General features: G+C 45.2%; 1 protein-coding gene across 1 annotated transcript; it reads left to right on the forward strand.

Annotated features, from left to right (window-relative positions):
• The first annotated feature begins 7,824 nt into the window (after window positions 1-7,824).
• On the forward strand, window positions 7,825-12,829 carry DUSP26 (dual specificity phosphatase 26). Its single transcript, XM_007942675.1, has 3 exons — window positions 7,825-8,045; window positions 11,641-11,855; window positions 12,630-12,829. Exons 1-3 carry the CDS (start codon window positions 7,825-7,827, stop codon window positions 12,827-12,829), a joined length of 636 nt encoding a protein of 211 aa, XP_007940866.1.
• The last annotated feature ends 1,438 nt before the right edge of the window (window positions 12,830-14,267 follow it).

The following is a 14,267-nucleotide window of genomic DNA, read 5'->3' on the forward strand; positions in this document are numbered from 1 at the left end:
ATCAGACAGTGTTTCTCTGCTATTCATAAGGTTTTCCTTGGCCAATTCTTTGAGAAGTGGATGGCCTCTTCCTTCTTCCTAGTCTATCTCAATCTGCAAACTGCCCTGAAACCTGTGCACCATGTGCAACCCCAATGGGTTTTAAACACCAGTGGCACAGCCTCAAGCCTCACAACAACATGCTACCACAGTAGAACAAACTGACAGACAACTTTATCTCCCTTAACTGTTCTAAACCTCTCCACCCTCCTCTTACATGGATCCCTCCCACTTTCCTGCTACTTGGGGGTGGGACCTGGGTCTCTCCCCTTACCTGGATCCCTGCCACTACTCTTCACTCTGTCCTGGTCCCCCTGGCCTTTTCTCTCCTTTCCCTCACTTTCCCGCCTCCAGTTGGGGACGTGGCCTGGGTCTCTTCCCTTACCTGGGTCCCTGCCGCTGCTTCCTTGCTCTGCCCTGGTCCCCCTGGCCTTTTCTCTTTCTCCCACTTTCCTACCTCTGCTTGGGGGGCATGGCCTGGGTCCCTCCCCTTACCTGGATCCCTGCTGCTGCTTCCTCACTCTGTCCTGGTCCCCCAACAATTTTAGGAGGTAGCATATGATCAAGAACCAATTATATTGAAAGAAGTTCAAGCTGAACTAAAGGAATTGACAAAAAAAGAAGAAGAAAGGCTCCAGGAATTGACAGAACACTCATTGAGATGTTTTAACAAACTTATTCACCACTGGAGGCACTTATGCAAGACTGGAGGCACTAAAGAGAGCTCTGGTAACCTAGTGCCTAAGGCATTTGACTGCTAACCAGAAGACTGGCAGTTCAAACCCACCAGCCATGCCTTGAAAGGAAGGCTGAGCAATCTGCTTCCGTAGAGATACCACCTCAGAAACCCAAGGAGGGGTTGCTATGAATTGGATCTAACTCGACGGCAGTGCATGAGTGTGTGCATGCAGGCACTTGCTCATTTATACCAAGAAATTTGGAGGACAGCTACCTGGCCAACCAACTGGAAGAGATTCACATTTGTGCCCATTTCAAAGAAAGATGATCCCACAGAATGTGGAAATTATGGAACAATATCATTAATTTCACACACAAGTAAAATTTTCCTGCAGATAATTCAAAAATTAGTTCCAGTAGTATATTGACAGGAAATCGCCAGAAATTCAAGCTAGATTCAGAAGAGGAAATGGAATAAGGGATATCCTTGCAGACATCAGATGGATCTTGGCTGAAAACAAAGAACACCAGAAAGATGTTTACCTGTGTTCTATTGATTATGGAAAGACCCTCAACTCTGTGGATCATAACGAATTATGGATAACATTGCAAAAAATAAAAATTCCAAAACACTTAATTGTGCTCATGAGGATTCTGTACATAGACCAAGAGGCAGTCATTTGAACAAAACAAGAGAATAATGCATAGTTTTGAATCAGGAAAGGTGTGTGTCAAGGTAGTATCCTATCACCATACTTACTCAATCTGTATGCTGAGCAAATAAGCAGAGAAGCTGGACTATATGAAGAAAAACAAAATCAGGATTGGAGGAAGACTTATTAACAACGTGCAATACAGAGATGACACAACCTTGTTTGCTGAAAGTGAACGTAACTTGAAACACTTACTGGTGAATATCAAAGAATACAGTCTTCAGTATGGATTAAACTTCAACATAAAGAAAACAAAAAATCCTCACAACTGGACCAATAAGCAGCATCATGATAAATGGAGAAAACATTAACATTGTCAAAGATTTTATTTTACTTGGATCCACAATCAACACCATTGAAGCAGCAGTCAAGAATTCAGATGTCTTATTGCACTGGGCAAATCTGCTACAAGGTAGCTTTTTAAAGCATTAAAGAGCAAAGATGTCACTTTAAAGACTAAGGTACTCCTGATCCAAACCATGGTATTTTCAATTGCTTCATATGCATGTGAAAGCTGGACAATGAATAAGGAAGACAGAAGAAAAAGGGATGCCTTTGAATTGTGGTATTTGTGAAGAATACTGAAAGTGCCATGAACTGCCAGAAGAATGAACAAATCTGTCCTGGAAGAAGTGCAGCTGGAATACTCCTTGGAAGCGAGAATGGCCAGACTTCATCTCACCTACTTTGGTCATGTTGTTAGAAGAGACCAATCTCTGAAGAAGGATGTTATGCTTGGTAAAGCAGAGGGTCAGGAAAAAATGGGAAGACCCTTGAGGAGGAGGATTGACCCAGTGGCTGCAAACGATGGGCTCAGGCATAACAAGGATTGTGAAGATGGCACAGGACACAGCAGTGTTTCATTCTGTGGTACACAGGGTCTCTGTGAGTCAGAATTGACTTGCTGGCACCAAACAACAACAAGAAGAGCCTGGTAGGAGCTCTGGTGGCACAGTGGTTAAGTTCTTGGCTCCTATGCAAAAGTTCCACAGTTGTAACCCACCAGCTGCTCCACACGAGAAAGATTTGACGGTCTGCTTCCATAAAAATTACAGCCTTAGAAATCATATGGGACAGTTCTACCTTGTCCTATAGGGCTGCTATGAGTCAGAATCAACTTGATAGCAAGGCAACAGGAGAAGCTGGTGGGATTAAATGAAAGTGTATGTGTGAAAGCCTAAGAAATTGGCGGGTAATACATTCACAATACATGCTAATTCTCTTTCCTTCACCCCCTTTCCTGTCCTACCTTCTCCACTACCTTCTGTTGCTGACTCTTCTCTCCATTCTCCTTCCTCCCTTTCAGCCTTGGGGTTTCCTGGGTTGCATGAATGGTTAAGCACTGGGTTACTAGCTGAAAGACTTGCAGTTCCAACCCATCCAGAGGAACCTTGAGAAACAGGCCTGGTGATCTGTTTCTGAAAGGTCACAGAAAACCCTGTGGAGCAGTTCCACTCTACACACATGGGTTCAGTTTGGTGTCAACTGAAAACATAGTAAACCTCCTACTTATTGAGAAAAGTATTAAGCCATTTGGGCTGTAGAGTGACTCCTAGTAAGTAAGGTTCCTCATGGAGAGGTGGATCGTGAACAACTTCATGATCGATAAACATTTGTCCATATTGTCCATGGTGGGCTTAAATATCTTCCCTGTTATTTTGACAGAAAAAAAGCAATGCAGGGTTGAAACAGAAGTCTTGCTAAAAATTCAGGTCAATTTTTCAGTATTCTCTTAACCTACCAACCTCAAAGAGTTTGTCACTTAAAATGAGCTTAGTCTGGTAACATATTCTCTTTCACAATTTGATTTGTGATGATTTTTTTAAAACTGGGTTTCCCTGGATCTACAAATTAAATTTTCAAATTTCCCAGGTCAATTATTTGTTTAAAGCAATGAAGATTTAATTTATTCATATAAATAGCTAAACCAAGAAGGCACAAGATAAATTTAAAGGAATTGAGCTTGCTTCCCTAGCAAAGAATGGTGAGGAGGTAAAACTGTTAGATGGCAGCCTGTGATGGAATCTCTTCTTTCCCATAAGACTGATCCAGGGATTGTGTCATTTGGGCAGGAATTTTCTCTGATCCAGAGATCAAAGCCTATTCTGCATCTCTGCCAGGAACAGGAGCTCTGGTAGCATAGTGCCTAAGGCACTTGACTGCTAACCAGAAGGCTGGCGCTTCAAACCAACCAGCCACTCCTCGGAGGGAGGGTTGGGCAATCTACTTCCGTAGTGATACTGTCTTGGAAACCCAAGGAGAGGTCACTATGAGTCGGGGGCCACTCGAGGGCACATAAAAACAACAATATCAGCTACAGTTGATATCATCTTCACATCCTAACCCAGGTCCAGCCTGACCTTATCCACTGCCTGCCTTACTCTTGGGAGAAAATCTGAATCCTCCAGGTCCTCAACAGCATCAACTAATAATACAATGAGGACCCTCTCTTTCACCTCCAGAATTACATAATGGACCTGGCACTGGAAGGCAACACAGTCCTTGCCTTCAAGGTGCTTTCTATCTTAATTGAAAAGCAAGATAAATTTTATCAGAAGGTAGTTCGTGAGACTAGGTAAGAACACTAATTCCTTCAGGAGTTGGGGAAAGAGAAGTTCACTCTAAGGTGAGCTGGTAGAAATGGTTTCCTGAGTGAAGTCCATCCTGCATTCTGAGGCCCATGTCAGAGATGCTGGTTTACAACCACTGCCAACCACTCAGAAAGGGATAAGAATAGGAGATCCTGGATAGAGTGGGAAAAAAATGTGGAACAAAACTCAAAATCATTTAAAAGAAAAAAAGAAAAAAAAAAAAAAAAAAAACAGGCTTACTGGTCTGATAGAGATTGGTAAAACCCTGAGACTATGGTCTCTAGTCACCCTTGGACCCTAGAATTGAACTCACTCCCTTCCAGCCTAACAATAGACAGACCTACAAAGTGAACAATTACACCAGGGAGGTACACTACTTAAAACAATCAACCATGGAAGCTCAGAAATATAGCATTTATGTAAGGAGAAAGCTCAGAGGGCAGGAATGCATAGGAAAGAAGGGCACAGGGAAAAGGTAACCATGGGGAGGAAGTGGGAAGAAAGCTGTTACATTGTGGGGATTGCAATCAATGCCATGAAACAAAATGTGTGTGAACTGTTGAAAAATGAAAAACAAATTTGTTCTGTAAACTTTCATCCAAATCACAAAAAACAAAAAAGTGCCAGGGTTTGAAACCCAGCTCTGTCAACGAGTTGTGTCTCCTGAGTAAATTACTTAGCCACTGTGTGCCTCAGTGTCCTTCTTCTTAAAATGTTGTTATTGTTGTTATGTGCCATCAAGTTGGACCCGACTCATAGCGACCCCTCCTTGGGTTTCCAAGGTGGTATCGCTACGGAAGTAGATTGCCCAACCTTCCTTCCGGAGGAGTGGCTGGTGGGTTTGAACCGCCAGCCTTCTGGTTTGCAGTCAAGTGCCTTAGGCACTATGCTAATATTAATACATACTTCATGCCTTGGAAACCCTGTGGAGCAGTACTACTCTGAACACATGGGGTCACCATGAGTCAGAATCAACTTAATGGCAACAACAACAATAACAACTTCATAGACCTGTGATGAAAATAAGAGAGTTATGTTAATGGGAAGCATTGAGAATGTTGTTACCATTGTTGTTGCTGTTGTTGGTGCCTACTAGTAGTCCTCATGCCAAAGGGATATAGTAAGTGCTAGTAAGGTTACTGAATGTTATTTATGATATGAATTGCTTGAGAATGAGGAACTTACATGTGAGCTTGCATAATCATTTCTATGTAATTAATTCTTGTCTGGAAGAAGTGTGTGTGTGTGTGTGTGTAAGACACTGTCTGAGACGACTTGCATAATGTAAGCTTCAGGCAACTGGCTTTGTAGTTGGAATAGCTACAGAAAATACAAATACACCCTCCTATGTGTATATGTGGTAGTGCTGCTCTCTCTGGCTGTATAGGTCTGTATGTCTGTTCTGTAAACACGGGGCCGGCTGATGGGGGGAGGGGGAGGGGATGGTGGAGGAGCCCACGCTACGTGTCGACTCAGACCACTGGGAGGGAGACTGTGTCCCTGTGTGTCACCAACACACAGTGATGTGAAACCTGCTTCGACGTTCATGTCATGGCTTAAAAATAGATGCTAATCCATCACCCCTTCTCCGGCAGTGGCAGTCGCGGCGGCGGCGGCGGCGGCGGCGGCGGCAACAGCGCCGTCGGCAGGGTGGGGACAGCAGTGGGAGCTGCGAGAGAGAGTCATGGCGTTGGGGCTGCCTGCACCTGAAAACCGCCTTTGCGACTAAGACCTCGCTCACCGCTCGCAAAAGGTAGGAGGGTCGCAGCGGGCTGGTCGCCCCCCGCCCGCACCCCCGCCCGCTGACTCGGGAGGCTGGGGCGAGGCGAACCTCTCGGGGGTGGAGGGAGAAAGGGTTATGAAAAGGGGTATTGGAGCCGAGCCAGCGAGCAGTGCTCTCCTGGGCTCCCTCCTGCACCCTCAGCCCTGAGCTGTGTTGGCAAGGGCTGGGGCGACAGCCATGAACCTGTTAGAACCGCTACAGCAGAGGAAAGAAAGGGATAGCAGACTAGGGCCCCTGAAAGGCGACTAATGGGATTGGAGAATGCTGAGGGTGTATCCTGGGACCTAATGGGGCTTCTCCACCCCCGAAGAAAAAGAGTCCCAAGGAGCTCCTTCCTGTACCTGGTCTCCTTACCTCTAGCTCTTACATTGATCATCACAAAAGCAGCAGAATCTGTTTGAAGAAGGGATGAGATATTAGCCCTGAGGAGGAAAGGTAGATGATGATGATGATGATGGTTGTGGTAGTGGTAATGGCCATAGAGCTATATTTCTGTGCTCCTTCTGATGGAGCCACTGGGGAAAAAAATCTCCCTAAACAACCTAAGATCCTAAGATCCTCACCAATCCTTATCCTAAAGCCCTTGCTTCCTATGCCCTGTGTTTGCACTCTCCTGGCCCTTGGGGAAAAGGGAGAGCTGGGCCCTGGGTGAGGGTGCCATGGGGAAGCAGGGTGTGGGCATGGATAAAAATGGCCTCTCACTGCTGGACAATGGCCTGAGGTCTCCTCAGCTAGAAGGCAGGGAAGAGAATAAGAGGGGAATTCTGGCAGCAAGCTCACATTTTCAAACATGCAGGGACATAGGTGCTCAAGGAGAAGGAGTGGGGGCCTTGCCACAGTTGCTTCCGTGTCTGAAGGTCCCAGGGCAAGTCTCAAAGGCTAGATCTTCCTGGGTTGGACTCTGAGGCCCCAAGCTTGGCCCACTTTCTGAAGGGCCAGCTGCGTATCTGAGGCATACCTATTAAGCCCCTTGTTGTAACCCAGCATGCTGTGTAGGGTCACTTGATGCCTATGGTAACGGATGGTAATTCTGAGCCTCTGAGACCCTAGTCCTAGCAGGATCCCTCATTCTTCTCTTTGCTTCTCCCCTATGCCACTTCCTTGACACAAACACATACACATGTCACTCCAACCCTATGTAGACTCAGAAATTCTTAGGTTAGACATAAATTTGATCAATAGCTTCCTTATGCTGAACCTAAGAGGCTGTTTAGCCAGTTGAGCACATAGTTTGGCACCTTTGTCCATTAACTCATGCATTCAGCAAGTAAGCAGCTTACTCTTCCTCTTAATTGCTATCCTCTCCCCTCCTGCCCCTTCCCCCTGCCCCCTGCCCCCACTTATCCCATCCCCCAACACACACTGCCCATGACAGGCTGATCTCTGAGGCAGTGACAGGGCAGAAACAAGTTAAGGCAACCCATCTCACTGGCACTGAGAGGCAGGCCTGGCATATGTCATGGCCTCAGCTGCTCTTGTCTTCCTGCTAATTCTCTCTGGATAGGTCCAGAGCTACCCTCAACCTCATTCCAGCTCCCTATGCTCTCTGCCTATAGCCCCAACTAGATAAGAATCAGATTCAGGTTGATATGAACCCAACAATAGGCACTACACCCAAATACCAAATGTTTGCGTGTGTGTTTATGTCTATTTATTGGCAGCACAGGGGCGGAGTGTGGGGGGTGGGGAGTAGAACAGAAACCCAGCAGCTGGGCAGCTCCCTCTCCCTGTAAACAAGGACATGTGACTCTCCCACCTCTTTGCATGACAGAGCCAAAGAGCAGAGCTAAAGGATCTACTGCAGCTTGAAAGAAAGGGCAACCCTAGAGGCCCCCATAAGGCTAGGCTTCCCTTGAAAATCTTTTCCCCAGGGACCAACCCACTTGGTCCCACTTTTCCACTTGGAAAAGAACTTGCTCTGAACTCATGCAGATGTTTCTCACATCCCTTCCTCTTCTAGCAACAGCTACCTGGTGACTGACCCCATCACCACTGCAGCCACCCCGTAGCTGCCTCTAAGATGTGCCCTGGTAACTGGCTTTGGGCTTCCATGACTTTTATGGCTCGCTTCTCCCGGAGTAGCTCAAGATCTCCTGTTCGCACTAGAGGTCCCCTGGAGGAGATGCCAACTGTTCAACATCCCTTCCTCAACGTCTTTGAATTGGAGAGGCTTCTCTACACAGGCAAGACAGCCTGTAACCATGCCGATGAGGTCTGGCCAGGCCTCTACCTTGGAGACCAGTATGTACCTGGCAGACTGGAACCACAGCTGAGTGTGTGTGTGTATGTGTGTGTGTGCAAGAAGAAAAGATAAGGGTGGCAGAGAGACTCTGAGCTTTGCCTTGGTTCCAGGTTGAGGATTGAGGGGAGGGGGCATTTGGGCTAGTGGATTTGAGAGAGTTTGGGCAGGATTTGTGATATATCCAACTCTGGACTTAAAGACTCTGTTAAAGTAATTATATCTTAAGTTAACAAACATATATTGAGTGCCGTCAATAATTTGTCAATAAATGACAAATATTTATTGAGCATCAGGAATAAGAGATTACTTCTCTGACCTACCTATTGCAGCTCTAGAAATAGGCAGTAATTGGGAGCCAGCGTCAGTAGGTAGTAAACTGAAGGGGTTCTTCTGGTGACCAAAAAAGCAGCAGTGTATACAGAGATTCTGCAATATGGGACTGTGAAGAGACGAGCATTCAAAGAAGAGTAATCTCCACTTCTCTCTCAAGGCCTTAACAGTATAAAAGGAGCTTTTCACATGAATGCTCTCTCTTAATCTTCACAACAGCCTTGTGAGGTAGGTAGCACTGTCCTCAGGTTTCAGATGAGGAAACTGAAGCTCAGACAAGTTGTGTCAGGCCCAAGGCAACACGGGTCCTAAGTAGCAAAGCCAGAAATTGAAAGTTCAAGTTCAGTGCTCTTTCTACTCAAGGAATTTGCACTGGACAGGGCATTTCCTCTGAGATTTGATCGTGTTGCCTGAGGGGTGTCTACACCAAGCTGAAGAGTGTAAGCCAAACACCTTAAAGTGATATCATAAAGCTGGGTAAATGTGAGACATGGAACAACAGGTAAAATACACAAGGACTCTGGGTGTCAAAGACAGGGTAAAATAATGGGGGAGCAAGGTATGGGAGCAAGTGTCAGAGCATGTAATCCCAAAGTTAGCAGGGATACTAAGTGTGAGCTGGTCCAGCAACTTACCTGATATTCATATCTTCTCTGCAACAGCCACTCCTGAATGCAGATCTTGTCTCTAATCCACGTCTAAATATCATGATGACAGAAAAATCACCCTTTCCCCAGGCAGTCCAGTCATTCTTCAGGGAGATTTCACTGTTAGAACACTTCTCTCTACATGGCACACAAATCTGTTTCCTTGAAGTGTCTATCTTTTGATGTTACTTTTACCCTTTAGGAATCTACAAATCAAGTAAAATCCCACTTCCTCAGAGCATCTGTTTTGGTTACTTTATGCTGCTGTAACAAAAAATACCACAAATGTGTGGCTTTAACAAACAGTTTATTCTCGTACAATTTTGGAAGCTAAAAGTCCGATTTCAAAGTCCCGAGCTCTAGGGTCTGGGTGAAAGCCCCTCGACCTTGGGCTTCAGCTCTACCTCTTGCTTCTGACCCACTGGAACAAGACGTGTCTCTTCACTCAGGCAGCTGCTGAGGCTAACAAGCCCAAGGTTGACAAGTAAAATGGCACAGGCCCAGTATTACCAAACAACATGGCAGGCCACTAGTTCAACTCCAGAGACGGTCCCAAGCTGGGCAGGAAACGTAGCAGACTGTTAAATGAAGACTCAGCTACATGCAGGGTCTGAGTATGCCATAAAGCTTCAGGCCATTCCCAAAGCTTTTCCTTTTATACTGGAAGGAGATCACATCTCTAAAGCAGCTACTCAGCTACTCATGGCAGATTCCACCATGGAGCTGATTGCCTGTCTCATCATGGAGAATAACTGTATCCAGCTGCCCAGCCACTCAAAATTAGGCCCAGCCAAGTTGACACATAACCTTAACTACCATAGCATGCTTAAAGATTTTATTATAGCTATTGCTCATCCCATCCCCTTAGTCTTCTCTTCTTCAGGTAAAAATTCCTAATACTATCAACCCTTCCTCATAGGACAGGACTCTAGATCATTGCCCATCTTGGTTCCTCCATTCTGGATCATTGTTGTTATTGTTAGATGTTGTCAAGTCACTTTTAACTCATAGTGACCCTATGCACAACAAAATGAAACAATGCCTGGCCCTGGCCCATTCTTACAAACATTGCTATGTTTGAGCTCATTTTTGAAAATCCATCCCATTGAGGGCCTTCCTCTTTTTCACTGAACCTCTATCTTACTGAGCATGACGTCCTTCTCCAGAGACTGATTCCCCCTGATAACATGTCCAAAGTATATGGAATGAAGTCTCACTATCCTTGCTTCTAAGGAGCATTCCAGCTGTTCAAGACAGATTCGTTTCTTCTTCTGGCAGTCCCTGGTCTATTCAATATTCCTTGCCAACACCATAATTCAAATGTGTCAATTCTTCTTCAGTCTTCCTTAGTTATTGTCCAGCTTTCACATGCACATGAGGCAATTGAAAATGCATGGCTTGGGTTGGCGCACCTTAGTCCTCAAAGTGACGTCATTGTTTTTTTAACATTTTAAAGAGGTCCTTTGTAGCAGCACATCTTTTGATTTCTTGACTGTTGCTTCTGTGTGTGTTGATTGTGGGTCCAAGTAAAATGAAATTCTTGATACTTCACATCTTTTTCCCTTATCATAATATTGCTTATTGGTCCAATTATGAGAATTTTTCTTTTTTTCCAATTGTGATTTGGGTGAAAGTTTACATAGAAAATTGTTTTTCGATTCAACACTTCATACATATTTTGTTTCATGGCATTGATTGCAATCCCCGCAATGTGACAGCATTCTTTTCACTTCCCCCCAGTGTTTACCATTTCCATTCATCATTCTTTCCTTCCTTTCCTGCCATGGGAGCTGTATCCCTGGGTAAATGCTGCACTTTTCCCTCGAATGATTGATTTTCTAAGGGATATGTACTACCTTGGTGTCATTGTTCACCTTATAGGCCTGTGCATTGTTTGGCTGAAAGTTGATGCTCAGAGGTGAGGTGAGTTCCAGTCTTGAATGATGACTAAGGACCATAGTCTCAGGGGTGTTTTCTTTCCATTAAGGTGTAATCCATAGAAAGGCTGTTGTCTTTGATCTTCATCAGCAAGTACTTCAAATTTTCTTCACTTTCAGCAAGCAAAGTTGTATCATTTGCAAATTGCATGTTGTTAATGAGTCTTCCTCCAATCCTATTGTCCTGTTCTTCCTGTGTTCTTCTTCATATAGCCCACCTTCACCTATTATTTGCTCAGCACACAGACTGAATAAGTATGGTGAAGGGATACAACACTGATTCACACCTTTCCTGATTTTAAACCACGCAGTATCCCTTTGTTCTATTCCAATGACTACCTTTTGGTTTACTTGCAAGTTCTGCATGAGATCATTCCAAAACAAACCAAACTCACTGCCATTGAATCAGTTCTGACTCATAAGAACCCCTATTGAGTTTCCAAGGCTATAAATCTTTACAGAAGCAGACTGCCTCATCTTTCTTCTGCAGAGCAGCTGGGGGGTTCAAACCACTGACCTCTTGGTCAGCAGCCAAGTGCTTTAACCACTACACCACCAGAGCTCTTTGTGAGGTCATTAGTCCTCAGTAAAGTCCTGGAGCCAATGACCTTATCTAAGGAGTTGACAGGGTGCAGACTGGGTCTCTCCCACACCCTCCCTCTAACCTCTTCTCAATGCAGGGACATAGCTAACAACCGCCGGGAGCTTCGTCGCCTGGGAATCACCCATGTCCTCAATGCCTCACACAGCAAGTGGCGAGGCACACCCGAGGCCTATGAGGGGCTGGGAATCCGCTACCTGGGAGTCGAGGCCCATGACTCACCAGCTTTTGATATGAGCATCCACTTCCAGACAGCTGCCGACTTCATCCATCGGGCATTGAGCCAGCCAGGAGGTAAGAGTGTATAGCAAGAAGAGGAAAGGAACAATGGACATTAAGCATTAATTAGGGAAACTCTCAAAGGTTCAAGTATGGAGAGAGATTTTAATGACTGGAAGAGAAATGCTCAGGATATAATGTTAATGGAAGAACCAATACCAACTTGTTTCTATTGTATTCTCTCAATCATATGTTTTGTTCTTTTTAAGTCAGCACACAAAATGACAAGAAGGAAATAATACAAAATTTTAGAGTGACAAATTACTTTTGGATGGTTAACATTATGGGTGCTTTTTCAAAATGTCTTTGCTTATTTACACATTTCTATACTTTCCTGTTGTTGTTGTTGCTGTTGTTTTACCTTAAGCATGTCTTGTTTTAGTGAACAGGAAAAATATTAATCAAAATACATTAAGCATCAGCAAAATAAATGGTTGAGAGAAAGAACTGGATAGAAAGGCAGGGGAGTCTAAAAAGGCCCAGGTTAGACTGAAGAGTATTTGCTTTTGTTTCACTCAGCAACTATTCACTGAGTGCTACTCTGTCCAAAGCTCTATTTTACAGTAGTTGTGTGTAGACCTTTGAGTTCTCTTCAGATTTTTAAAGACACTCAGCTACTGCAGGTTCTCCATTACATTCTACCTGTGTCTCTCCCCATTCACCTCCATCCTATCTACACACCCTCTACTGCCCTGTTTTCCTCTTCACCTGTCTGTGTAGCTCTTTTCCTAGCCTTCTCTAGCCTGCCACAAATGCTCTCACAGCTGTCTCATTTATCTGTCCTCACAGGGAAGATCCTGGTACACTGCGCTGTGGGAGTTAGCCGGTCCGCCACCCTGGTGCTGGCCTACCTCATGCTGTACCACCGCCTCACCCTTGTGGAGGCCATCAAGAAAGTCAAGGACCATCGAGGCATCATCCCCAACCGGGGCTTCTTGAGGCAGCTCCTGGCCCTGGACCGCAGGCTGCGGCAGGGTCTGGAGGCATGAGGGAAGGAGAAGGGAGGTCAGACTACACCTGGGGGTCCCTGGCTTCCAGCTGGAGAGAGGATGTCCAGTGGCAGGTAGCAGTCAGCCCAGATAACCCATCCTCTCCTGTAGACAGGAGAAAAAGAGGTTAAGCCCCAAGCCACTGTTTCTGTTTGTCCAGAGGGGATGGGGATTGAAGTTGGGTGGTGTAGTGGGGCCTCAGGAGGAGGGTGACCAGGGAAGAAAGCAGCTAATCTATAGGTAGAAGATGGTTCTCGGATTTGAACACCCCTAGATTCCAGCCAGGGTACACCTAGCAATTCATAGCCCCTTCCCTTATTTGTGCCCAACGGTTTCCCTTTCTCACTTATTCAAATGGAAGGACCATCTCTATGCTGTTCCTGTGCAGCAGGGATGCAGAAAGCATGAATGCGATGGTGTAGAGTCGTGTAGAGACAGTAGCATAAAGACAGACGGTGAGGAGCTAGTGTTAAAAGCTGTGAAACCAGAGGGAGAAACCCACACACCATCTTGTTACTCCAGGCAAAGGAAGAGTAGGTGTAGGAGGGTTGGCATTGTGCCTGTAGGTACTACTAGTGGCCAAAAAAATACAGACGTGCATGATGGGGAGTGGGAGCTCTGGTGGCATAGTGCCTAAGGCACTTGACTGCTAACCAGAACGCTGGCGGTTCAAACCCACCAAGCTACTCCTTGGAAGGAAGATTGGGCAATTCTGCCTCAGAAACCCAAGGAGGGGTCGCTATGAGTTGGATCCAACTTGACGGCAGCAAGTTTTTTTTTTTTTCTTGTTGTTGTTGTTATGATGGGGAGGATTTAGATGATCACTCATTTACTGATTCCAAGTGTCTCAAGGAAAAATAAAGACAGTGGACAATAGAGCCTCTTGAAGTCATGGACAGTTTGGAAAAGCTGCATTTCTCCCCTGGGAACACCAGCCTTGCTGGGGATGGCAACCATTCTTTACTTCCTCCAGTGGGTGATAGCCTTCCACCAGGCTTTAAACTCCACCGTTTCTTACAGAGGGGTGTCCTTTTAAATCCAATTTCACGCTCCTTCTACCAGATAATCCTTGAGGTGTTATTTCAATATGTGTCCACAGAGGGGCAGCAGAGGACAGAAAAAGTCAGGTCTGCAAACAATTATATTACTTGTTGCTCAGAGACCACACCCTCCATCTCCCAAATTTAAAATTATCTCTGATCATACACTCAGGTGTATAAGAAGTATAAATTTATTTTCAAAAACTCAACCTAATTTATATATCAAGCTCCCATTCAGGTGGAAGAGCAGAATATTAGTCCTAAACCTGCATTCCATTCAGGGGTTTGGGTTTTCCTGGTGGCAAAGTAGGGCAGGGAAGGTGGTATATTGCTTCTCAGATTTTCCTGAAAGGAATATAACACAATCTCCTTAGTAAGCTTAATCAAAATTTAGACTC

This window comes from Orycteropus afer, unplaced genomic scaffold (genome assembly GCF_000298275.1).
Source record: "Orycteropus afer afer isolate SDZICR_OR568_19922 unplaced genomic scaffold, OryAfe1.0 scaffold00095, whole genome shotgun sequence".
Lineage (NCBI taxonomy): Eukaryota > Metazoa > Chordata > Mammalia > Tubulidentata > Orycteropodidae > Orycteropus > Orycteropus afer.